Source organism: Nothobranchius furzeri, chromosome 8 (genome assembly GCF_043380555.1).
Source record: "Nothobranchius furzeri strain GRZ-AD chromosome 8, NfurGRZ-RIMD1, whole genome shotgun sequence".
Classification (NCBI taxonomy): Eukaryota; Metazoa; Chordata; class Actinopteri; order Cyprinodontiformes; family Nothobranchiidae; genus Nothobranchius; species Nothobranchius furzeri.
In genome coordinates, this window is record NC_091748.1 from 76,360,670 (window position 1) to 76,384,723 (window position 24,054).

Sequence of the window (24,054 nt, forward strand, 5' to 3'; positions counted from 1 at the left end):
TAGGTTCTCATCGTCCTCTTCCTGTTTTGTGGATGCAGAGGTCATTTGAGGTCAGCTTGGGAAACACCTTGATATGCAGGAATGAATGTTTTCCACACTGAACCAAGAAGTGATGCAGCTGCGAGCAGGGAACACCACCTTTGCGTTGACGATCTCTATGTGGACCAGGAGTGAAGCCAACTCCAGCTCTTCGTTGTAGCTGTTCTTCAGAGGAACGCTCCTGTAGCCTGGAGGCAGGAAACAAACAGATTCGGATCACACAGGAATGAAATCCTGAGGTTTGTTTGGTGGCCTGCCTCACCTGTCCGCAGCAGACGGACCGGGTACGTGGCATGCGCCAGGAAGTTGGGGTCACTGAACATGTCCTCCTCAAAGACGGTGAAGCGCAGGAAGGAGAAGGTGGGGTTGTGGATGTCGAAGACAAACTGCTTCTGCACCCACACGGGATTCAGACCGTTATCAGCTGGGAGGGTCGAGAGGGAGGGGGGGGGGGGGTTAACGTGACGCCGAAGCACAGAACCAGCCGACGCCAGAGCAGCTGTCTCACCTACAACATCCGTCTTGCACTTGCAGTTATCGTAGTCGGTTCCACAGATCTCCACCTCTACGAACGGACAAACAATGCTCCGCCCATTTTTGGGGAGGTGACGAGCTCCCAACACCTGGTTCAATCAGAAAACAGGATATTAAATGGCGAACCTTTTGATGACCAAACTGGCTTCTGAGTGGCTGAGTGATGAAGGCTGACCTGCAGCTGGATGGTGATTGGCTCAACGAGCAGCGTGTTCTTATCAAAAGGGTCAAAGAGGTCTTCTCTCATGATGTCGGGCTGGAGAACGTAGCCGCTGCCGCCTCCGAGCATGAACAAGGCCTGGTTCAGCTGCATGGGTTTATCTGCAGATGGATGATATTCATTTCTATCGGAGACGAATCAGCAAAAACATTTGTATTTTTGAGGAAAAACAAAAAAAGACGCCGACCTGGAGTTTGGAAATTGAGTGCGACCAGCTGGGAGCCGCAGAGCCACATGGGCAGCGGGTCATAATTGGACGAGTCCAGTCTCTGTCCTTTGGGGTAAACTCTGGACAGCTGCCGGCGGTTGTACTGCAGGAAGCGCTTCCCTCGAGCGTGAGTCGCAAGCTTCTCTGCTTTTGTCTCCGGGAAGGACGACATGTCACGGTAACAGGCGCGCTCCGTCCCGATCTCTGCAAACGACAGACAACCCAGGAAACCAAATGTTCAGAAACATGAAAAAACTTTGAGAAAGAAATGTGATCCTCACTGTCTTCGCTGAAGGGGACCGGCCTGCAGTAAACCACGAGATCCGAGAGCTCCACAGCGATCTTCTTCCTCCTCTCCATCTGTTTCTCCTCCTGCATCTGTTACCATAACGATCAGACAGCCACACCGCTGCTTAATGAACATCCTCCCACACTCAGTGGGCCAATAATCTTTAAACAGGTATGCATTAAAGAGTAAAGTTGCAATCCTGCAGTCTATAATATGGCGTTACTTATGTGTGTAGTCTCCAGAAATGGTCAGTTTTCCACCTACAGTCTGACCTCTTCAGTATCTGGTCATTTGGAGACATAAGTCTTAACTGGAGCCTTTAATCTGCAAGAAAGATACTGTTGTTTGCCCAAGCTCCCTCGCAAGCTCCCTCTAATCTAAGACTGGGTTTAGAATAAGACGGATGAACAATAAGAGTAACTAATCATATAGTGAAATGGACGAAATGTTTTGATTAATCTGTGCTTAAATTACTGAAGTTGAAATGAATATTATTATTACATTGAAAGATTAATAAGGATGAAATATAGTAGATGACCCGTATATTTAATCAGCGCACTGACTGGACAAGACACACTCACCATATCTCCATGACGCAAGTTAAAATTAACGTCACTGCACTTAGATATTTTCTTATCCACAAAGGCAGCATCTTCATATCTGAGGGAGGCGTGTATCTGAGTTTGTTGGCAAAACCCATTTACAGGGCAAGTTCTGATTTATCAGTAAACCGAAATGTGGCCGTTATTACAACAGTGTCACTTCCTGAGTGAGTCAGTTGAGCCCAACTCTGAATGGCCATCGGAAGAAGCCTCTTCTCACGTCGCATCTTTGACAAGCTGTCAAAACCTGCTGCACGCTACAGCTGATACCGCAAACGGTTCCTTCAGAATGAAGCTGAACCAGCTCCGACTCCTTAAGAGTCCTTCCGTAGACGCAAAACAAGTCCACCTGTTGGTCGTGACCTGGAGACGACTCTGGACTGACCTGGTCGTACTGCGGTTTCTCTACGGACTTCGGTACCATGGGGTCCACGAACTCGGCAACATCTCGGATTCAAAAAAGAGTCTGAGATAAGGGTACGTAGACTTGACAGACTGCGTCTGATGTGGTTTTATAAACCATCACTTATAGTTTACAGCAAACCAAATTCAGTCCCACTCAGAAGTCAGTTTATCCAGATACGAGGGTTCTGATAACATTACATTCACATCATCACACCTCACATTCCTTCCACTTAGATTCATCCATCACCTAAAGTGTTCCTAGTTGTCATGTTTTTAATGGTTTAGAAAATAAATGTCTCACCTTTTATAAACTTGACTCTCTGAATTAATACGAAGTGTGTTACGATCCTTGAATAAACAAGAAACTCTAATTCTTCTGGTTAAACATTCAAAGACCAATCAGACTGGATTTCCATATTTATATAGAAATTCACATCTTATTGGTCCAATGTAGTGTAGTATACTGAGCTTAAAAAAACACCCAAATTACATACGTATGCTAACCCTCCATATTTGATAAAAAGTGTTTCTTGAAAGGCAACCTCAAAGCTCTAGCAGGTGTGTGCAGCGTGGTACAGACCCGGGCGTCAGCGTTCTGCGTGGCCTCTCGAATTCTGCTGACCCAATCGTTCAGATCCTCCAAGCTGTCGGCCGCCACGTCCAGAGTCTGGGCCGGGTGAGAGGACGTGTGCTGAGAGTGGATGGTGAACACGAACAGCCGAGAGTTCTTCCCATCTTTGTGCACCACTGCAGGGAGGAATCACAGGAGATGGAGGGCAAAATTGAATTATTTTTTAAACGAAGACGCTGAAATAAACGATCCAAAGAAAGTCGTCAATGAATTGAATAAATTCTTTACTAATGTGGGACCAAGCTTGGCAAACAACATTCCAAAAAGAACATATTATAAGATAGGAGAAAAAATTATAAGTAACAAAAATAGCATGTTATTAAATCCAGTGACTAATGAAAAAGAGAAGTTGTAAAAAAAACTCATCAATAAAAGAACAACTGACTGTGACAATTTAGACATAATAATAATAAAACATATAATGGAGAATATTATCCATCCCTTTACTTATATATGTAACTTATCATTTACAACCGGCATATTTCCTACCAAAACGAAAATAGCTAAAGTCATTCCGCTTCACAAAAGTGGAGATAAGCGTATCTTCTCCAACCACCGACCTATATCCCTTCTGTCACAATTCTCAAAAATATTAGAAAAAGTATATTTTACCAGATTGGACGCATTTTTGAACAAAGAGAATATCTTAAATGACAGTCAGTATGGGTTTAGACCAAATCGCTTAACTTCAATGGCACTAATGGAATTAACAGAAGAAATATCGGAAGCCATTGACAAACAAAAAAAAATTGATAAGTATCTTCATTGACCTAAAAAAAGCATTCGATCATGACATTCTTCTAAAAAAAACTTAGTAAATATGACATAACAGGAACAGCCCTAAAATGGATAATGAGTTATTTACATGACAGGAAACAGTATGTTCAAATAAACAACATCAAATCCAATCTGGATAATATTACTTGTGGAGAACCACAAGGGTCGGTACTAGGCCCTAAACTATTTATTATTTATATAAATGATATTGTCTCTACATCTACTATGTTAAAGTGTATCTTATTTGCAGATGACACAACTTTTTATTATTCAGGAGACAATACTGATCAAACGATAGAAGTGATACAGAGTTGGAAAAAAACCAAATTATGGTTCGATGGAAATAAGCTTTCATTGAACACGGATAAAACATATTTCATGATATTCAGTAATAGAAAGTTGAAAATAAAAACATTAATAAAATTAGACGAAATCTGTTTTAAAAGAGTAAAGGAAGTTAAATTTTTGGGAGTCATCATTGATGAGGATTTATCTTGGAAACCACATATAAATAATATCTAAACTAAAATAGCTAAATCAATCGCAATATTACACAGAGTGAAATGGTCACTAGATGACAAATCCCTAAATTTATTACACAATTAGTTGCTTGTACTGTACTTGAACTACTGTGTTGAAATTTGGGGAATAACATATAAAACCTATACACATTCATTTTTTATCTTACAAAAAAAAGCAATAATAATTATAACAAGAAGCAATTACAGCCAATTATTTATCAAATTAAAAACATTAAAATTTTACGACCTAGTAGATTATACTATTTTGAAATTTATGTATAAAGTCGACAAAATGCACCTTCCAACAAATTTAATCATACGATTTATGGAAAGAAAGAGTGGTTATGATTTGAAAGGCAACAAAATATACACGATACCAAAACATAGGATAAATATAAAGGAATGTTGTGTATCAATATATGGAGTCAAAATGTGGAATAAATTAAGTACCAAAATCAAGAATACCAAAACAATATATACCTTTAATAAACATATTAAAAATGAAATGCTTAGCTTATTTGATGCTATGAGATAGACGCATTTATGAAGTAGAGAGAATGAAAGGGAAAACACACATCGTATGTTCTGCTTTGTTTCTTCAGCTATTATTGTTTGTGTGTTTTATTTTGCATTATTTGTTTTCTCCTTTCATTAATATAAGAAGAAAAATGATTTTTTGTGTACATGTTTGTTTTCTCTCCATTTTTTGCCAAAGCTCAATCAGTAAACCAGGTCAGACTATTTTAAACTATAATAACTTTGTTGTTATTTGTATTTATTTTGGTTAAGGGGAACAGATAACATAAGTTTTGCTTCTTTCTGTTCCTTTTTCATTTTTTGTTGTCGTAAACCTGTTTTATGTTTTGTTTTTAATTGTGAATAAATGAAAATAAACTTTAAACAAAAAATACAACTCTTTCCTCAAAATCAGCAAATTAGGAGAAGTTTTAAGATGGCGACATCAACAAAACACGCAAACAATGTTTTCTCACCAACGTGGCAGGTGGGAACATCGATGAAGCCCTTCAGGAACGTTCCCAGAGGGCTGTTTTCTGTCGACTGGGAACAAAAGAAAAACATAATTTTCCAACAGTGGTACAGAAGCTCCCGTGAGGCGCGAGTTTGAATCCCAACTTACAGTGTCGTCCAGCTCCCTGGTGGGAGAGCTGGGCGACTCCTCCACGTAGTTGGCAGGGAACCACAGCTGCTTCTTTCCTCCATAGTCGCCGCGCCACCTGAACACAACAAACATGCTAACAGAGCGGCGTCTCAGCAGAACACCGAGGAGGCTGCAGGCGCCGGGACTCACCAGCCTCCTTCCTGCTTCTCCACGTTGATGATGAGCGCCTGTTTGGGGAAGCAAAGCTCGTCTTCTCTCTGAGCTCGGTAGTCGTACAGGGCTTTGACCGTACACTGCAGGCAGAGACGTCGTGTAAGAAATAGGGTTGGGTGATGGGACGAATGAATCGGTGATGGTGGTTTTTGTACAGGAGGCGATTTGTTTGTTTATTTGCCAGTGCGTTTGTTTGTTATTGACAAATATTTGACACGTTACACACAGAGAACATCGCGGAGGTAACAATCAAGAAAAGACCTCCATCAGCGCATCTGAGCCTTTTCTCACCTCCTCCGCCTCTCACTGCTGGCAGTGGGCGAGCAAGTGGCTCGCTGAGGAGGAGCTCGGAGAGCGTTGATGTGGTGGGGAACATGGAAACCCTTCTATCTTTCAGAGAGTCTGGAGGACTTCTTGTTAGTTCATTTGGAGAAAAGTGTCCTGATTTAAAACTTTGGCTTAAGGGTTAGGGTTAGAGGATCCTGGCTCAGTATAAGCAGCCATGCACCATGACTCACTGGGGATGGAGAAGACACTCTACTGGTTTTGATCTTTCTAATTTCAGTTTCAATATCAGACGTGTTCTTGGTCTGCAGACAAACCTCTAGGAGTATTTCCGTTCTAACTTACCCGCGCTGTGGGCATCTTGTTGGCTTCCACGTAGAAGTGAGGAGTGCGGACCTCGTACAGCGCTCCGTAGTCCAGCTCCTGAGAAGAACAACAAACATGTTTCAATTATTTCTTTAAAGAGCAAGTCACCCCCAAATCAACATTTTTTCCCTGATAAACTATATAAATGCGTGTCTAATGGTGCTGCAGACATGTGTAGTCAATAGTTTTGCGCTTTAGTGCATTTTAGTTAAAATTTTAATTTTCTGCCTAAAACTGTCAGTGTTGTGCCGTTGTCAGGTAAAAACTCTGCACTGCATTTGAATTTAAATCTGCCATCGCTATTGGCGAAGAGGTACCCTAGAACGTTAGCTGGTACCATATGATGTCACAATGTCATTCTGAGCCTGTGTGTGTGTATTTGTTAGCGGCTCCGCCCTCTCAGTCTGCTAGGCAACAGCATTTGTTGCATTTTTCAAACAGGAAGTGGGAGTGGAGTAATAGTCTGGTAGGGGGTGACTTGCTCTTTAAGCTTTATGGATCAAAGTTTTAGGGATGCAACGATACCCCTTTTTTTCCAAACCGATACCGATACTTGGTTCTGAGTACTCGACGATAACGATTACACATACCGATACATCTACCACACAAAAAAATGCAATGATTTGGAATACAGATTTTATTTTCTTCTCTGCTTTCAAAGGAAAAGACTGTGAGGTAGATAAAAAGTAAAATATATGAATAAAAATCACCACAAAACTAAAATATTAGGTGAACAGAAATGACAAGTTACAGGGAAGCCCTTTTCAAGCAACTGCATTGGTATCGGTTCCTGGTATCGGTTAATGTTTACCAATACCGATACTGGAATCGGTATCAGTATTGGCACCAATACTGATACCAGTATCAGTATCGGTGCATCCCTACAAAGTTTAACTTGTTGCCATGAATTAGTTTTACTTTGAAAACTCTGCCTTTTAGGCTGTGTCGAGTTACAATGAAGGACGAATCAGCTGGAGTGTCTTTAATTCACCGTTGTTCCCATCCGGTCCAGAGTGTCTTCGTTGATTGGATATCGGAGCTTCATCTTCCGGTAGAGAGGATGCTTCATGTAGTAGTTCACCAGATCCACCAGACTCTCAAACTCAGCTGAACTTCCCAGCATGAAGAGCCGACCCTCCTGTTGGATACGACAGTGTTTGATTTTCCCCTCCGCCCTGAGAACCAGGAAACACCAACAAGCGTTCAAAGATGATCAGAAGAGGAAAGTTTTATTGTGAAACTCTGAGCAGCTTCCTGTTCTACCTGAAGGAGATGGCGTAGGAGTTGTGCTCGCTGCGTTTTCGCACCAGGAAGGCTCCGTCTCTGGGAACTCTCATCAGCATGTGTTCAGCCTGAACACGGGACAGGTTGCAGTGGTACCACCTGGACAACAGGAAGTGGAGGTTTGATTTCTTCAGTGATGCAGTGGGACACGGTCACGTGACCACAAATGACCACCCTGTTTCCTGCTCTTTGTCTCCATAAAATCTGCACAGCTGCAGTATCTGCAACCCGCTTTGCCAGAGCGATGGCTTAAGATGGATTTCATGTCATTCTGAAGAATGTTTCTGGATGAATTTGTAAATAAAACCATGTGACCCGCAGTAGGAACCCTCTGGAACAGAGTGTAGTCAGAAAAACAAACCAGCCCACACTAAACTGCTAAAACAGCTGATTTCTACTCTTATAAATAAAAAGAAAACTATGGCTAAGTAACAATCACATAATTATCTGTGAAATTTAAGAGAATGGAGCCGTTTAAAGCAATATATACTAGGGATGAGCCGGATACTTGTTTCAGACGAGTATCTGGTACGGATAGAGCATTTTTGACGAATACGAGCACGAAACGAGTAAAACTCGTAAATATCTGTAATCGTGCTGAAGGAAAATCCTCATTGGGTAACTGACTGTCTTCACGCTCTGTGATTGGCCAGTCACATAGAGCGCCCGCCCCTCCCAACACACAACACTGCAGCCAGGAGCTCAGTCCGTCCGGCCCATCCACGCACACACGCACGCACGCACGCACGCACGCACGCACACACACACACACAGTAACAGATCTCTCTGTGCTTGCTTCACTGTTGCTCACGTTTCTTCAGGACTCCCTAGGTTTTCTTCAGCTCGCCTCTTTGTCGGTTTAATATTTAAAGTTACTTCTTTCATAACGTACGCGGTGCATTTGACAAGACAGAGCTGGAAACGGCTCGTGCTGCATCGGTCACTTCCTCCGCTCGGGTTCTCTCTCTCTCTCTCTGTATGTATTAATTCATGTACCTAAATATTAATGTCCAGATTTTATTGAAAAACTTGTTCTGTAATAGTTCCTTTACTATTGTGAAAATATTTAATCTCAAGTCTGAGGCTGCTCTGTAAATAGTTTTCAAATAAATAACACACATAGCAACTTCTGATCAATCCATATCAATTTCAGACTTAAAATAATGTAGTGATGTAAACCACACCCACTTGTGGTTAAACTACACCCACTTCCAGGTTAGACCACGCCCACTGCGAGTACAGACACTGATCATTTAGATGGTGGAACAGATACAGACAGTGGTGTGCTCACTCATCCCTAATATATACACATTTTACGTAGAAACATCAAAGGTGAAAACGAAATCGGTCTACTCCGAGCCCCTCCCGGATGACCGAGCTTCTCACCCCTTCTCCTAGGGAGAGCCGCTTGTATCTGCGATCTCATTCTTTTGGTCACCACCCAAAACTCGTGACTATAGGTGAGGGTAGGAGCGTAGATCGAGAGCATGGCCTTCAGGCTTAGCTCTCTCTTCGCCACGACAGATCCCAACGCTGCTCTCCTACATGACCTGATTTTAATCTGCGAGTGATTAACAGGCTTCGTCCGAGCTTTCAGACCTGCTGAACAGGTGATTCAACCTCTGAATCAGGAGTGTTGGAACAGGGAGATAACGCTCCAGGACCAAGGTTCCCCGCCTCTGGATGAAAGCATCATGTTAGAAACATCTGGATATTCCCCATCGTTTATTATTATTTCTATTTAATCAGGGTCCTCACTGGTGCCTGACATCCCTGAAAAGGCATGATTAAGTCAGTGGATGCAGGTATAGGAACACCGCTGCTACTCACTCTCGGCTCTCGTGAGCGTTGGGTTGAGGCACGGGGTTTCCCAGCTTCATCTCAAACTCGTTGCAGCGCAGCGGCGTTTCTCTGTAGTGGCAGATGAGACGGTAGAGGCTGTCAAACACCAGGTTGTCCGTCAGGTAGAAGCGGGTGCAGCCCCTTTCCTGACGGGAGTGGATGCGGCAGTGCTGGACCCGACCAGACCGCCTGGAGGAGGAAAAGGAACAAAATGAACCCTTTAGGTAAGGAGCAGATTTTATGGTTGAAGATATTTTAATAGGGATGCAACTAGGGATGGGTACCTTTGACATCTGAATCGATTCGGTACAAATTCCCGGTACCTAGGAGTCGATACCGGTACTTAACTCATTCACTGCCATTGACGACTAAAGTCGTCATTTTAGATCCAACCGTTCACTGCCATTGACGACTAAAGTCGTCATTTGCATTTTTTTACTGTTTGAGCATTGGAACGAGCCCCCGCGCTGAGAGAACAAACATCTCAGCCCTGAAGCCGATCTTCATCCGCATACGTCACAGATCACATGATCAGGAAGCAGACCATCCATGTGTTCGGAGATCGTTTTGGGCCGTTCCTGTAAAAAAAGTGAGGCGCGAACCGGAAAAGCTTCTGCCGATCACAATTCGACAACGGATTATGAAAGAACGGATAACGCTCGAAACACGCGGCTTCTTCCTGATGTAAGAGGTGAGTCTCCTCTTTGTTTAGGTTGTTTTGGCATCGGCATCATGCTAGCGTGCAACGTTCTGTGACTTTTAAAAAACAGTAAAAACGGTGAGAAACGCTGGCAGCGAAGGCCGTTAGTGATCAGGAAACGGCTGGCAGTGAATGAGTTAACGGTACCAATTTTAGATAATTTTGAGTGTTTAATATTTTAATTCTCTTTTATAATAAAATATATATTTTTCTCAATTTATAACAATATTTGATAAATATCACGATAAATAACATACAACTGTTTGTATTTTAACATCGTCCTTGTAGTTTTATAAGCTGATAATTAAACTGAAGCAAACATCTTTACTGTGAACTAAATTTACTGTGTATCTTCATTCCTTTTGCCGTCTTTTTTCATTTGATTTTTCCTACTGGGAAGTTAGAATTGCCGAGGAGAAAGCAAACGCACCATTAGCGGAAAGGAAGCTAACATATCAAGCTAACGTTATCTTAAACATTTTATTTACCTACCGGAGCAGATTAAGATGAGGATGTCTCACTTAGATCGTTGTCGCTGGTTTCATCATCACCCAGTTACCCATCACATTTAGTGAAGTGGACCCAAGCTTTAGCGTGCGTTCTTTCTACCATGCTGCTCTGTTTACATCTGGCTCGCAGCGACCGACGACATAACGCTCTTGCGCATGCGCAGCTGTCTAGGCAAGTTCTCGTTATGAAGGACGGGTAACGAAACGAGGCACCGTTTCAAATGACGTGAATCGGTGCTCAGTTGGTACAATGGAATTCGGTCGGTACCTTAAAAAGTACCGAATTCGGTACCCATCGCTAGATGCAACGATACCTCTTTTTTCAAAACCGATACGATACTGATACTTGCATCTGAGTTCTCGCCGACACCGCTACTTCTACCACACAAAAAAATGCAATGACTTGGAATACAGATTTTATTTTCTTCTCTGCTTTCAACAGCAAAAGACTGTGAGGTAGATAAAAAGTAAAATATATGAACAGAAATCATCACAAAACTAAAATATTAGGTGAACAGAAATGACAAGTTACAGGGAAGCCATTTTCAAGCAACTGCATTGGTATCGGTTAACTTTTACCGATACCGATACTGGAATCGGTATCGGTGCATCCCCAGTTTTTAACCATCAGACTAGAGCTGCACAATGTTACGTCTGAGCGTCGGCATGGCAACATATGCATGCGTTATAGTCAGATTGCAGGTCCTGGGGTGACGAAGTCAACGTGTTCTCGACTAATACATTATAAGGGTGTATGTTATTGTTATTAGTAACCCTTCGGCCGCTGGATCAGGAGTGATTTTGAAGCTAATATGAGGATGATAACAGAGGTTATGACGAGGGGTTTTTGCCCACTCACCAGAACGAGAGGGTAAAATCTCCCACAAACGTCTCGCTCTCCCGCACCAGGAAGGTGCCATCTTTTCCGCCACCCTCGCAGTATTCCTGCAGAAGCTTCTCCGCCACCTGCCGACCATCCCGCCCTCCACCCAGCTTCCCGTGGAACCAGCGCTCCGCACAGTGCTGCTCGTTGTTGTTGCACTCCTGATGACAGGGGAAAAAATGAAATAAGCTCACTCCAGCTGAAAAATAAAGATGTGAAGCACTCATTTTCCTAGAAAGAGCGTTTGTTCATCAGGAACTCTTACTTCCTTTCCTTCGTCTTCCTCCTCTTCATCAGCCGTCTGGCTGTGAGACGTCTCTTCTGAGTAATAAATCTTATTGCTGGTTAAGACAAAATAATGTGGCGTCCATGTCTGTAAAACACACGTAAACCAGTCAGGAACATTTACTCTGGATGTGGGATCTGGAATAAAAGAAGTGCTAAAATAATTCACAAATATGTTTGTTTTATTAAAAAAGATAAAAGAAGCAAATTTAAAAGAATTCATTTTATTTACCAAACTGTGAGTTTGGTTGAGCTGCAGCAGCAGTTTACTCCTCGTGCCTTGACCCGCCCCCGCTCACTGTTTCCACGGTAACACTTTTAAAACCAGGGGAAACCCTGGATGTGTAAATACTTTTCAGATGGTCACATCTAATGCGTTCCCTCACAGCTGTGGACATGTCCTCCTTTTACAGTGTTACCGGCAGCTTGTTCAATCAGCGGCCGGCTCCAGACTCTGACCCTTCCCATGGGCTCCTCGTTCATCGAGGGACTAAAGGGGTCGGGTGCAGTGTGTGACAGGTGGTAGTCGAGGGCGGGGACCTTGGCGGTCTGATCCTCGGCTACAGAAGCTGGCTCTTGGCACATGGAATGTCACCTCTCTGGTGGGGGAGGAGCCTGAGTTGGTGTGTGAGGTTGAGAGGTTCCAACTAGATATAGTCGGACTCACCTCAACGCATGGCTCTGGCTCTGGAACCAGTTTCCTTGAGAGGGGTTGGACTTTCTACCACTCGGGAGTTGCTCCCACTGAGCGGCACTGAGCAGGGGTGGGCATACTAGTTGCCCCCATCTTGGTGCCTGTACGTTGGGGTTTATCCCAGTGAACAAGAGGGCTGCTCTTTGTCTGATCCCTCACCTTTACATTTCCACTTTTTCTTATTTACACACATTAGTTTCATTTCTTTCCACATATTTATTTGTTTTAGTGGCACTTTTGTGGTTCGTAGCTCCACAGACACACACTCACGTGGTCAATGGGATCCTCCAGGTAAAGGAAGCCATTCTTCAGCGAGTTGCTGATGTCGTTTTCAGAGTAGCTGGCTGACGCTACCTCCTCATACACGCTTCCTTCCACTAGCTTCTTGTGCTGTGATGCGACAGAACTGAGAGTCAACCACAGCGTCTTCGGGGCAGCGGGGGATTCCCATCGTTCAGGTTCTCAGGGATAAAAAGCCACAGTTTCATGATCATGTTGTCACCTTGATGAGGATCTTCCTGCGGAGCTGATATGGGGATGGGAGTTCGTCCGCGTTGTTGTCCACAGGTTTCATGAGCAACAGATCTCCAAACACCTTCTTGAAGTGTGTGGCCATGTTCCTTTGCTGGACCACGCTGCAGTGGTCCTCGATGGACAGGACCACAGGATACCTGCACAGGTAGATCTTTAGGGAGGGTAAACCACAGCTAGGACGTTGGCGCTGAAGTCAGACTGAACTTACTCTGACGTGACGAAGGCGTGTTCTTTGATGGTGTGCAGCACATCCAAGAATTTGATCTTTGAGGTTAAAGTGTGACCGTGGTAGATGATTGGTAGGTCGTCAGGTCCATCCCAGCAATCCACTGAGTTCCAAAAGAAACCCTAACTCATCAAAACATGTTCTGATTTTAACATTTTACATTAAAAGTTGGCTTTTCTTACGCTCGATGCAGCGGCAGCCCATCCTCAGACACCGCGCATAGGCTTCTAGAGAGGATTCACTGGAAAACTGGTCACCTGTCAGGTAGCTAAAGGAGCAGGAGGGTAAAAATAACACCCGGGACAGACAGAGAGCGTCTGTAACAAACCGCCTCTTACGTGTTGTGTGAGGAGGAGATCCAGTACTGAGACAGAGGTCGTTTCATGTCACCAGGAATGACGGGAGACAGGCGAGGGTCACAAATGGAGTTTTCTTTAGAGAACAGGAAGGTCAGGAACTAGGAAAATAAAGAACAGATACCCAGATGATACAGCAGAGAAGCTTCTACGGTTTAAGTTCTGTGTCGTGTCTCCACCTCATCCAGCTGTAGCATTGGTTCTGGCTGTGACCCCCCCGTCACGTAGCCCATCAGAAACTCTCTGACCCGACCCAGATCCGACGCCCAGGACTCCTGAGACCAGCCACAGAGAGAAAATTCAACAGAGAGCCGCCTCTGACACTTTTCTGTCTCCACACTTTACTCGGTACCTTCTGGTCCATCTGTAAAAACTTCTGGAAGTCGTAGAGCGAGATCTGACAGAGCTCAGGCCGGTCGACATTTCTGAAACGCGACAGATGCTGAATCAGACGTTTTGGCTGTAGTGAAGTCAGATTTAACTGCAGCCTTTGTTTTAGGTTAATGCCCCCAAAGCAGTCCGAAAATGTTCTACGTGCACCGAACCGAGATAATTAGATCTCATTAAGGTGGTTGAAACACATGGAACCACTTTCTGATGCTAAAGATCGGCCGAACAGGCAGGTGAATAAGAGTGAAGGACATGAAGACGAAGGAGATGGTGGAGGGACTCACCGTAGGGGAAAGGAGAGCTCCAGCTGCTCAATAATCTGAGGAAAAAAAGGGGAGGAGCCAGGTGACGGGTGGGTGGAGCAGGAGGGGAGGGAGGGGGGGCAGGTGAAGCATAAACAGGACAACGTGAGCAAGGTGTGCAGAGGGCAGTGGTGCACAAACTCAACAGGCTGCTCAAAGGAGGGAGCAGGAGATCCCGAAGCGGCGATTACTTAAATGTTTGTGGAGGAGACGTGAAAGTTTGTTTTTATTACAAAAACAAAAAAAAAATGAAAATGTAGTAATGAAACTAATGTTTGCTTTAACAAAACAGAGAAAAATAACCAGACACTCACGCTCTTCTGGGAGTCGAACATCAGCGTTCTGTAGAGCTGAGCGAAGTTTGGGTACGACAGCTCGCTCCTCGCCTCCACCTCCTGGGGAGAACACCGGTTAGTCCCTCCCAGATCCGAGGAGGAGCTGCGGGACCGAAAAAACTCCTAAAGAGATTCTGACCTGGAGCTTGTCTTTGAGGAATCGCGTGTTGGGAACTCGGTAGTTGATCTGAGGCAGAAGAGCTTTGACATCTTTCAGCGTGATGCTGGAGAAGAAACAGCAAAACAAAAAGGCGCACGTCTACAGCCGATCTACCGGTTTATCCAAACACACGGAGTCAGCACCAACAGGAAGAGAGTCAGAAAACCAGATCTGGATCCAGGGTACGGACTACACAGACGCTTCCGGGGGAGCCCGTGTCACGGGCTGTTTTTATTCTCACCAAGTTTTTAGGTCTGAGAGTCTGCAGGTGGGCGTGTCTAGAGAGCAGGAGCAGCGGCCAGCTGCAGCCAGCTCATCTCCAATCATCCTCCTGGGCGTATTTAAGGAACTGACTTCCTCAACACTCTTCCCGGACGATTACTCAACCTGGGTAGTTCGAGCCAGATTAAAAATGTATTGTCAAGCTAAGACTAAGACGTAGACTAAGAAATGTTTTGTGAAGCAGATTTCTAATTGACTAGGACCAAGAATAATCCTTCCTCTTATCCCTTCAAGAAACCATCTCCTCCAGCCATCTCCAAGAACTTCTCATCAGCTCCAACTCCTGGCTGTACGCTGTCCACCACGCCCCTACCGCCTAACCCTTTAAGCTCACCACACAGGAACTCTGGACCTCGTCTTCATCGAGACCCCTTTGCAACCCATCTTCATAAGACCAACCAGTGCTCCTTCGCACGCCCTCTAGCCACCTCCTTACAGTACGCCTAGACCTTCAGTTATCCATCCCATCATCTCTCACGGATATTAACCTTTTGTCTCTCCTTTAGAGCAGCCTGGTACTTCCTGCATCAGTTTGAGCAGCGCTTTGAGTTCTCCCTTCTAAAATAAATTCCCTGTTTCCGTCTCTGATTCTGCATGTCGTGGGTCAAAAGAATACCACAGAACATGACAGCCCGGGGGGGCTTTACTTTTGCCTTGGCCCCCGAAGTGCCTTTAAATGGCCCTGACTGAGTTTTAAAGGTGATCTGAACTGTGTCAAATATAAAATCATTACATGCTTATAAATGATTGCTTTATGAAGCTAAAAGGGTGCAGTGGGATAAATCTTTGACTGGTTTCCTGTCTGTCTCTCATCTCCCTGCATCTCCTCTCGATCCCACAGAAAAGCTGCTGTGGCTTCCTATATTTTAACCTCATGAGTTACTTTTGAACTAAGCAGACCAAAAGGATCTGCCGACCTTTAAAATAGCGGAGTGTGCGCCGGCCGGAGTCACCGGAGCACAAGTCAGGTGATGCACTCTGCTCTGCAGCAGCAACGTGCATCAGGCACAAACCAAAGACAGAACGCACCAGAGGACACGAGCCGACATAAACGGTCGTGTGTTGAGTGCGTTTCGTTTGAGGTGTAACTGAGGCCGTGCGCATGACGCAGCTGCCTGGAGTGCATCACAGATCAGCGCTCTGCGTCCTGTCCGCTCAACAGAACCCTGGAGAGTCCACATAAATAAAGTAATAAAAGCAGAACCAGGATCTTTTTCCAGGCCCGCCCCGGGTGCGGAAGTTGAGGGCTTCCGAGGGAGCCCGTCACCCTTTCGGGTGAGCCTGGCTCCCCTTAGCTCCTCTGTACTTCGAATCCTGTCTGGATCTCAGGGTCATTGACCCCAGCTCAGTCTGACTACTGTTGCTATTTTCACAGGAGACAGGACGTAGTCCTCTCCCTGTCCATTACATCACTTCCTGCTCCTTATCAAGCGTTGGCAGGCTGTTTGTCCTGGAGAGGATCACACCCAAACAGACCCAAACAGGATCTCGGATGTTCTCCGATGCAGCACTCCGACCAGTCAGCATCTACCAAAGGGATCCTGGGAAGGCTGTGCTTGGTTGTTTGGAGAGTTACTCACCTGCCCTCATGGCTCCGGTCCAGGACCTCAAACTGCTTCCTCAACCACCTGCAGATAGACAGGAAGTGAACAAATCCAGATCTATTGATTAGCTCTAGATCAGGTCCTTTCAGGTCCATTAATTATCTCTAAATCAGGTCTGATCAGGCCAATCGATGAGCTCTAGTCCACGTCTGAGCAAGTATATTGATGATTAGTTTTAGACAAGGCCCTTTCAGGTCTATAGATTAGCTCTAGACCAGGTCCTTCAGGTCTATAGATTAGCTCTAGATCAGGTCCTTCAGGTCTATAGATTAGCTCTAGATCAGGTCCTTCAGGTCTATAGATTAGCTCTAGACCAGGTCCTATCAGGTCTCTTGATTAGCTCTAGACCAGGTCCTTCAGGTCTATAGATTAGCTCTAGACCAGGTCCTTCAGGTCTATAGATTAGCTCTAGATCAGGTCCTTCAGGTCTATAGATTAGCTCTAGACCAGGTCCTATCAGGTCTCTTGATTAGCTCTAGACCAGGTCCTTCAGGTCTATAGATTAGCTCTAGACCAGGTCCTTCAGGTCTATAGATTAGCTCTAGATCAGGTCCTTCAGGTCTATAGATTAGCTCTAGATCAGGTCCTTCAGGTCTATAGATTAGCTCTAGACCAGGTCCTTCAGGTCTATAGATTAGCTCTAGATCAGGTCCTTCAGGTCTATAGATTAGCTCTAGACCAGGTCCTTCAGGTCTATAGATTAGCTCTAGACCAGGTCCTTCAGGTCTATAGATTAGCTCTAGATCAGGTCCTTCAGGTCTATAGATTAGCTCTAGATCAGGTCCTTCAGGTCTCTTGATTAGCTCTAGACCAGGTCCTTCAGGTCTATAGATTAGCTCTAGACCAGGTCCTTCAGGTCTATAGATTAGCTCTAGATCAGGTCCTTGAGGTCTATAGATTAGCTCTAGACCAGGTCCTTCAGGTCTATAGATTAGCTCTAGATCAGGTCCTTCAGGTCTATAGATTAGCTCTAGACCAGCAACTCCACCTCACAGCAGAACTCCTCCAGGCTTGAGTTATTTGTGGAGATAAAACATCAACGTTGCAGAGCAACCAGAGTCGGTGGTAGAGTCGTGTTGCTATTAGCCAATCAGAGGACAGATGTCTACATATCAGGCATTAAGACTCTAAATCCTCTGGCTGACTTCTACTTCCTCAAGCAAACCCCCCCCCCCCCCCCCCCGACATTTATTCTAAACGTATTAAAATATCAGTAAAGTCAACCTTTAAAGTCACATTTTCATTATCTTCACATTCAGGATAAAATCCCACTCAGCTGATGGATCCAAACAGTTGACAGAACCCGATGGACAGAATTAGCGTTTTTCCATTTCCTCCCACTACTTTCTGTCTAAAACAAAGCGGTCTCCTTCACAGCCTCGCTGTGTTTTCCTGCTTTCAGCCCAGAAGTCAAAAACAGCCTCCACACATTCATCTGCAGCAAATATTTTCATCCCAAAGCAAATATTTGTTCCGTCGTCGTGCTCCGAGTCCAGGCTGGCACCACTCTGCTGCGGACGTGCTGATGATTCTGGGATTCAATTCCGCTTCAAACTGGTAGATTTAATGGTCCAGCAATATAAAAACGGCGGTAGTGCTGAGACCAAACGGGTCAGGACGGTTTTGTTTTACAGTGCACACAGACAGGAAGCTACCTGTCGATCTGCTGCGGCGCTGGCGCTCTCTGAGTGTCCATCATCAGCCAGCTGAGTCCGGTGATCCACATGTTGACTTCGTCCTCGCTGAAGGCTGCAGTCGCAGACAAACGGAGCACAAAAACACACAAAATGTTCCAAACGTGAAAACAGTCCCAGGAAAGCACGCGTTGGTCCAAAACCAAGACTTCCACTCTGGCTTTGATCAAACTTTGTATTTGGGAATTAGTTTTTATTTTTATTCTGATCTAAATGTCTCACGTGAGCTAAGGGGTTACTTCAGGTCAGCAGATTTAAAGCTGACTTACAGTAAAAGTTAACGGATCGTTCTGGTAAACAAGGAAACCACTGAAATGGTCCCAGTTATTACCTGAAACTGATAAAAGTGACAATTAAAACCTCCGATAAACGACTACAAATCAGACAATTAGCATCTGACTTCTTTATGTTTGAATTTCTTTAAATGCTCTAAAAATGGATTTTTCTTTAAAAATGCTAAAAGAAAATGGATGCACTAGAATATTCCTGATTGTTCCAATTCCCAGAATTCCCACATATATCATCTTCCTTCTATAAATCCAAATGTATGGGACAGCGTGTATTTTTCCTGGCGATAGGGGGCAGTAGATACCAAGCAAGCTGTATTTTTGTGTTGGAGTAAGACCTTACCAACGGATGCCCATTAGGGTCAAAAAGCCCTAGGGAGTGCAAACTTTAGCAAAATGACGAGCACATCAGACTCCCTTTCATCTCTGACAACGAGTAAAGAGGTTAATGTGTAAAACAACAACATTTATTAATAGTGAAAGTTTTGTGACTGTTTTTTACAACTCAGTAAATGCATTTTGTCCTCAAGGGCTCCTGTAGAAGTTAACATGACATCTAATATGGCGTGTCCCAGAGACTTAGACCCCCTCCCATGCATTTTCGACCTGATTTTTATAGTGTAAAGAAGCCGCTAATATTTTTCAACAACTGAGCATCATTTCATTAATTTTCAACAACATCTTGACGGATATGTCCAGAGATTGATGATAAAAACTACACAATGTCCCTTTAAGTTCTAACGTGCTAAGCTGTAATAAAACATCTACATTTTCCATTCATCCATCAATTCAGTTTCGAATCAGTTTATTTGTAAAGCGCCACATCACAACAAGTCGTCTCAAGGCACTTCACACAGTAAACATTCCAGTACAGGTCAGGTCATTAAGCTAGTGACTAAAACGTTTCCCTATAAAAGGAACCCAGCAGGTTGCATCGAGTCACTGGCTAGTGTCAGAGTCTTTACAGCAATCCTCATACTAAGCAAGCATTTGCGAAGTCCCACTTCATTTAAGCTCTGACTTATGTTCCTACTGTGAAGTTCACCTGAGGTCCAAAAAGGGGCGGGGCTTCTTCACCTGTCGTAACAGGAATCCTATTACTTTGTATGTAGAGGTTTGATTTTTGTGAGTTTTGTTCTGCTACCAACATTTTTGCTGATTAAACCAAACATCCTGATGGGTTTTTAAGCTACAAGAGGAAAAATGAAGACCAACCTGCTAGACTCAGGGTCCGGAGGCGGAACTCCAGTCCGTACAGAATGATGAAGCAGTGGGTCGGCTCCAGTTTACGAGTTTCCTCCGGGTAACGCTCAAAGTCCCGGGAGCCCTTCCCCAACCGCAGCTCCCGGATCTCCCGTATGTCAACTGGAGGAAGAGGAGGAGAGGAAGGAAGGAAGGAAGGAAGGAAGGAAGGAAGGAAGGAAGGAAGGATAGTGTTGCATGAAGATAAATACGTTCAACCATAAATCACACTTTGGCATGTTGTTCAAGACTGTTAAAAACACAGAAATCTGCTACAGGAGGGCTGAATAAATGTGTGTGTGTGTGTGTGTGTGTGTGTGTGTGTGTGTGTGTGTGTGTGTGTGTGTGTGTGTGTGTGTGTGTGTGTGTGTGTGTGTGTGTGTGTGTGTGTGTGTGTGTGTCTGTGTGTGTGTGTGTGTGTGTGTGTGTGTGTGTGTGTGTGTGTGTGTGTGTGTGTGTGTGATTCCAGAAATGTCTGGAAACATCTTTAACTGCAGGAACGCTGTTTCACTCACAGGCAGAAAAAAACAGATTCATGAGTTTTTGATTCTTTAAAGGAAATAAAAATAAAATCGTGACTGAAGATGTTTCAGTAACAGAAATAATATAATTTAGGTGAATTTGGTGATTTCTTGTGCCTTTTCAGAAGGATATCATCAGAAAAAATTGTTTCAACTTGTAAAATTTAAGCAAAAATTAAATATTCAGCATTCAGAAAAACGTTTAAATTGTCAGAAATACAAACACAGCTTTTGGTCTGAAATTAAAAAAAGAAAATAAACTTAAAGATTTGACAAGAATATTAGGTTTGTTGAAATAATCAACGTCCAAATATGGTCCTGGAAATAATCCTGGGAATCTTTTATGTTCCTGGAAACACAATCCTCGTTGACCTATACAGCAAAACTTTAAAAGTAAATGGCCTGTATTTGATTTAGCGCCTTCTAGAGTCCTGGAACCCCCCAAGGCGCTTTACAACACAATCAGTCATTCATCCATTCACACACTGGTGGTGATGAGCTACAATGTAGCCACAGCTGCCCTGGGGCACACTGACAGAGGCGAGGCTGCCGTACACAGGTGCCACCGGTCCCTCCGACCACCACAAGCAGACAAAAGGGATTAAGTGCCTTGCCCAAGGACACAACAACAGAGACAGAATGAGCGGGGCTCAAACCCAGTGCTGGGGCTCCGCACACGCACACCACGCACAGTGTGTAGGGCACCACGCCTGGGGGGGCACCAAACGCAAGCTTATGAAAAAATAATATATATGTGATAAAGGCAGACTTCAATTAGAAGATGTGCAAAGCTAGTTAACAGCATGTTTACAGAGAGAAAACAATACAAAAAGGAAAGGAGATGGACCGTGAGAATTTAAGGCGAAGCGCTTGCACATACTATGTTATTGTGTTGCTTTTTCTGTGTGTGTGTGTGTGGGGGGGGGAAGGCACCACGAAGCCCTTGTGCTCAGGGCACCAAAATAGCTAGCAACGGCCCTGCTCAAACCTGCAACCGTCTGATTATGGGGCGAGCTCTTAACTCCTGTGCCACCGTCGCCCCAGTTGTAAAGTTGTAAACTTGGCTACCACTAAAATATATACATAACTTTTTCTAAACACACACACGCACACACACACGTGGACTTGAATGTTTTCCTTGTAAGACGCTCCCCCCGAAGGGTTAAACGGTCCGACACAGAACTTGATGCAGAGACAGAAATCCACTTTCACACTTGCAGCGGTCGACACACCCACAAGGAAAACCTCGGATTATTGACATAGCAGATGTCCGGCACACACACACACACACACACACACACACACACACACACACACACACACACACACACACACACACACACACACACACAGAGTCTGGGACAGCATTTTTCCACCCCTGGAGATTCTTCCAAATGCATTTCAGGAAAAAGTCCAAAAGCTTTTTCACTTTTAGACAATAAAACATCCGTATTGGATCAAATTACATACCAGCAGGGAAAACCCTGGGATTATCAAGCCAAATGTGCTTAACATCTTGTGCATAATCCTGGATCAAAGACTCAAAAGCAGATCTGGTTCTGATCCGAACAGTCCACAGATGTCAGCAAGAAGTTCTGGCAGGAGATAAAAAAGCCACTTTTCCTCAGATGGAAAAGTTGAACCTAAAGAGTTCGGCTCCAGCACCAAAAAACACAATTCTTGTTTTAACAACAGTTGCAGCAGATTAACACGACGTCGTGGCTTCAGTCAAATGGTTTATTCCATGAAATTGTTGCCGTCTGCTCAAACGTCACATTCATCCTAAAACCGGATCTGGGTCGAGTCTAAGAAGACACTAATTACACTTCCTACAGTAACAGATTATAAACCAGATTAACCTGATCAGTGCAGTCACGCCACAGTTTTATTCAGTCAATGGAACGACAACACAATAAAAGCTGCAAAGATGTGGGTTGAACCACATTTAAGCAGGACAAACGGTTCCTCTGTACAGGATGACAACGTTCCCAGCTGCTCCCGCGGTGACAGGTTTAGCAAAGGTCTGAGGATTTAGATTTTTCTGTTTGGTGTCTAGTGGCCTGGATCGGATCGGGTCCAAGGACGGATTATTAGGCACACTCGAGGGTCAAGAGGAAGGTGTTTTTGTTTGATTTGTAGTTTTGAAGTTTAAAGGGACATTATGGAAGTCTGACAGTCAAAACATGTATAGGAATAATAAATGTCTTCTTCATACATTCTCCTGCAATGCCCTGGTCCTGTAGAATGAGCCCTGGCATTTTTACTGTGATTGCCTGTTTTTCTGTAAACTCACAGAAAAAGAGAGATGCTCGGGTCGAGCAGGCTGCTTCATGCGCGTTCACGCTCAGGCATCGCCCGTAGCATTTGCTATCCGTAGCTTTAGCAGCAGAGAGAGAGGCAGTGCCACTTTGTCGCTGTTCCTAACGCCTAGTGACAAAGCTAGCTACATTTCTGAGGACCCTTAGCTACTTTCTGTAGAACTTTCTTCTAGATATTTCCTGCTAATTAGCAACAAAACAGCCATTTTCACTCCGAACCGTTCTTTGGTCTGACGTTGTTTCAGCTGTCATCAAGAATATAAATGTTACAGATACTAGGACTGTTACTAGAGTGTAGCTCACCTAGTAAGACGCTTAATTCCCATGCAGAAGACCTGGGTTCGATTCTGGATGAGAACATAGTTCATTTAGTTTCTTTTTTACATTAATGGTAAATTTTTTTACAGTAAGATGCCCAAATTTTTATTTGAGACTCGCCGAACGGAACTAGGATGATGTCGACGCCAAAACAACCAAAACAAAGCAGAGACTCACCTCTTACATCAGGAAGAATCTGCGTGTTTCGAGCGTTATCCGTTCTTTCGTAACCCGTTGTTGAATTATGATCGGCAGAAGCTTTTCCGGTTCGTGCCTCACTTTTTTTTTTTACAGCAGCGGCCCAAAACGATCTCCTAACACATGGATGTTCTGCTTCCTGATCACGTGACGTGTGGCGTACGTGGATTAAGATCGGCTTTAGAGCTGCAATGTTTGTTCTCACGGTGCGGGGGCTCGTCCGACGCCCACGCAGTAAAAAAATATGAATGAATTAATGGGACTTTAACGTTTGACTGTTTGGGACTTTTATAACGTGTTTGTTTTATTTTTATATTTTTAGCAGCAGACCACGGTCTTGTTTCGTGTGAAACATCGTCACGGACTTGACAGAATATTTGAATGCTAAAATGTTCGACAGCTGCAGCCCTATTGTAAACCAACATCAGTTTCCTATTACAAGGAACATGGAATAACATGGAATTCTCTTGTTATTTACAAGGAAGTCCCTGGTTACTAAAACGGAATCCTCTGCTTTTTTATTCACTGAATTCTGTAGGATTTTTTACATGGATTTCTGTAATCCCTTATATTAACTCTCAGGTTATTTAAAAGAAATTCCCTTTTCCTTCTCGGGTTATTTAAACGTAGTTCTTTGCGGACTCACCTGTTGATTTTCGTCACGTGGAATCTGTAGTTATTTATCTCTCTGGTAACTGACAAGGATTTCCGAGGCTATTTACAAGAAACGTCCTTTCTTTTTACAAGGAAAACTTTGGTAATTTACATGGAATTCTCAGTGGCTGAATGAGAAAGTATCTCTGCAAAAAAACTGACACGGATTTTGCTGACACCTCGTCACCCCTAAATCTGGGAACATCATAATTCCGACTTTTAAATC

The 24,054-nt window shown here is 44.0% G+C and overlaps 1 protein-coding gene across 1 annotated transcript in view; it reads right to left on the reverse strand.

The window, feature by feature from the left end:
* LOC107393039 (1-phosphatidylinositol 4,5-bisphosphate phosphodiesterase gamma-1) overlaps positions 1–24,054 on the reverse strand; it is a gene marked incomplete in the record, with an annotated part of 34,699 nt that overhangs the window by 4,112 nt on the left and 6,533 nt on the right. The window contains 30 exon segments of the mRNA XM_070554324.1: positions 2–21; positions 139–227; positions 302–463; positions 548–662; positions 749–894; positions 981–1,205; positions 1,283–1,379; positions 2,878–3,044; positions 5,219–5,285; positions 5,365–5,461; positions 5,536–5,639; positions 6,190–6,267; positions 7,202–7,385; positions 7,474–7,593; positions 9,325–9,525; positions 11,405–11,589; positions 11,694–11,801; positions 12,678–12,797; positions 12,910–13,078; positions 13,150–13,270; positions 13,350–13,435; positions 13,506–13,624; positions 13,703–13,798; positions 13,876–13,948; positions 14,198–14,232; positions 14,530–14,610; positions 14,690–14,774; positions 16,573–16,620; positions 18,252–18,345; positions 19,793–19,942. Of these exon segments, the coding sequence (XP_070410425.1) occupies positions 2–21; positions 139–227; positions 302–463; positions 548–662; positions 749–894; positions 981–1,205; positions 1,283–1,379; positions 2,878–3,044; positions 5,219–5,285; positions 5,365–5,461; positions 5,536–5,639; positions 6,190–6,267; positions 7,202–7,385; positions 7,474–7,593; positions 9,325–9,525; positions 11,405–11,589; positions 11,694–11,801; positions 12,678–12,797; positions 12,910–13,078; positions 13,150–13,270; positions 13,350–13,435; positions 13,506–13,624; positions 13,703–13,798; positions 13,876–13,948; positions 14,198–14,232; positions 14,530–14,610; positions 14,690–14,774; positions 16,573–16,620; positions 18,252–18,345; positions 19,793–19,942 (3,442 nt within the window).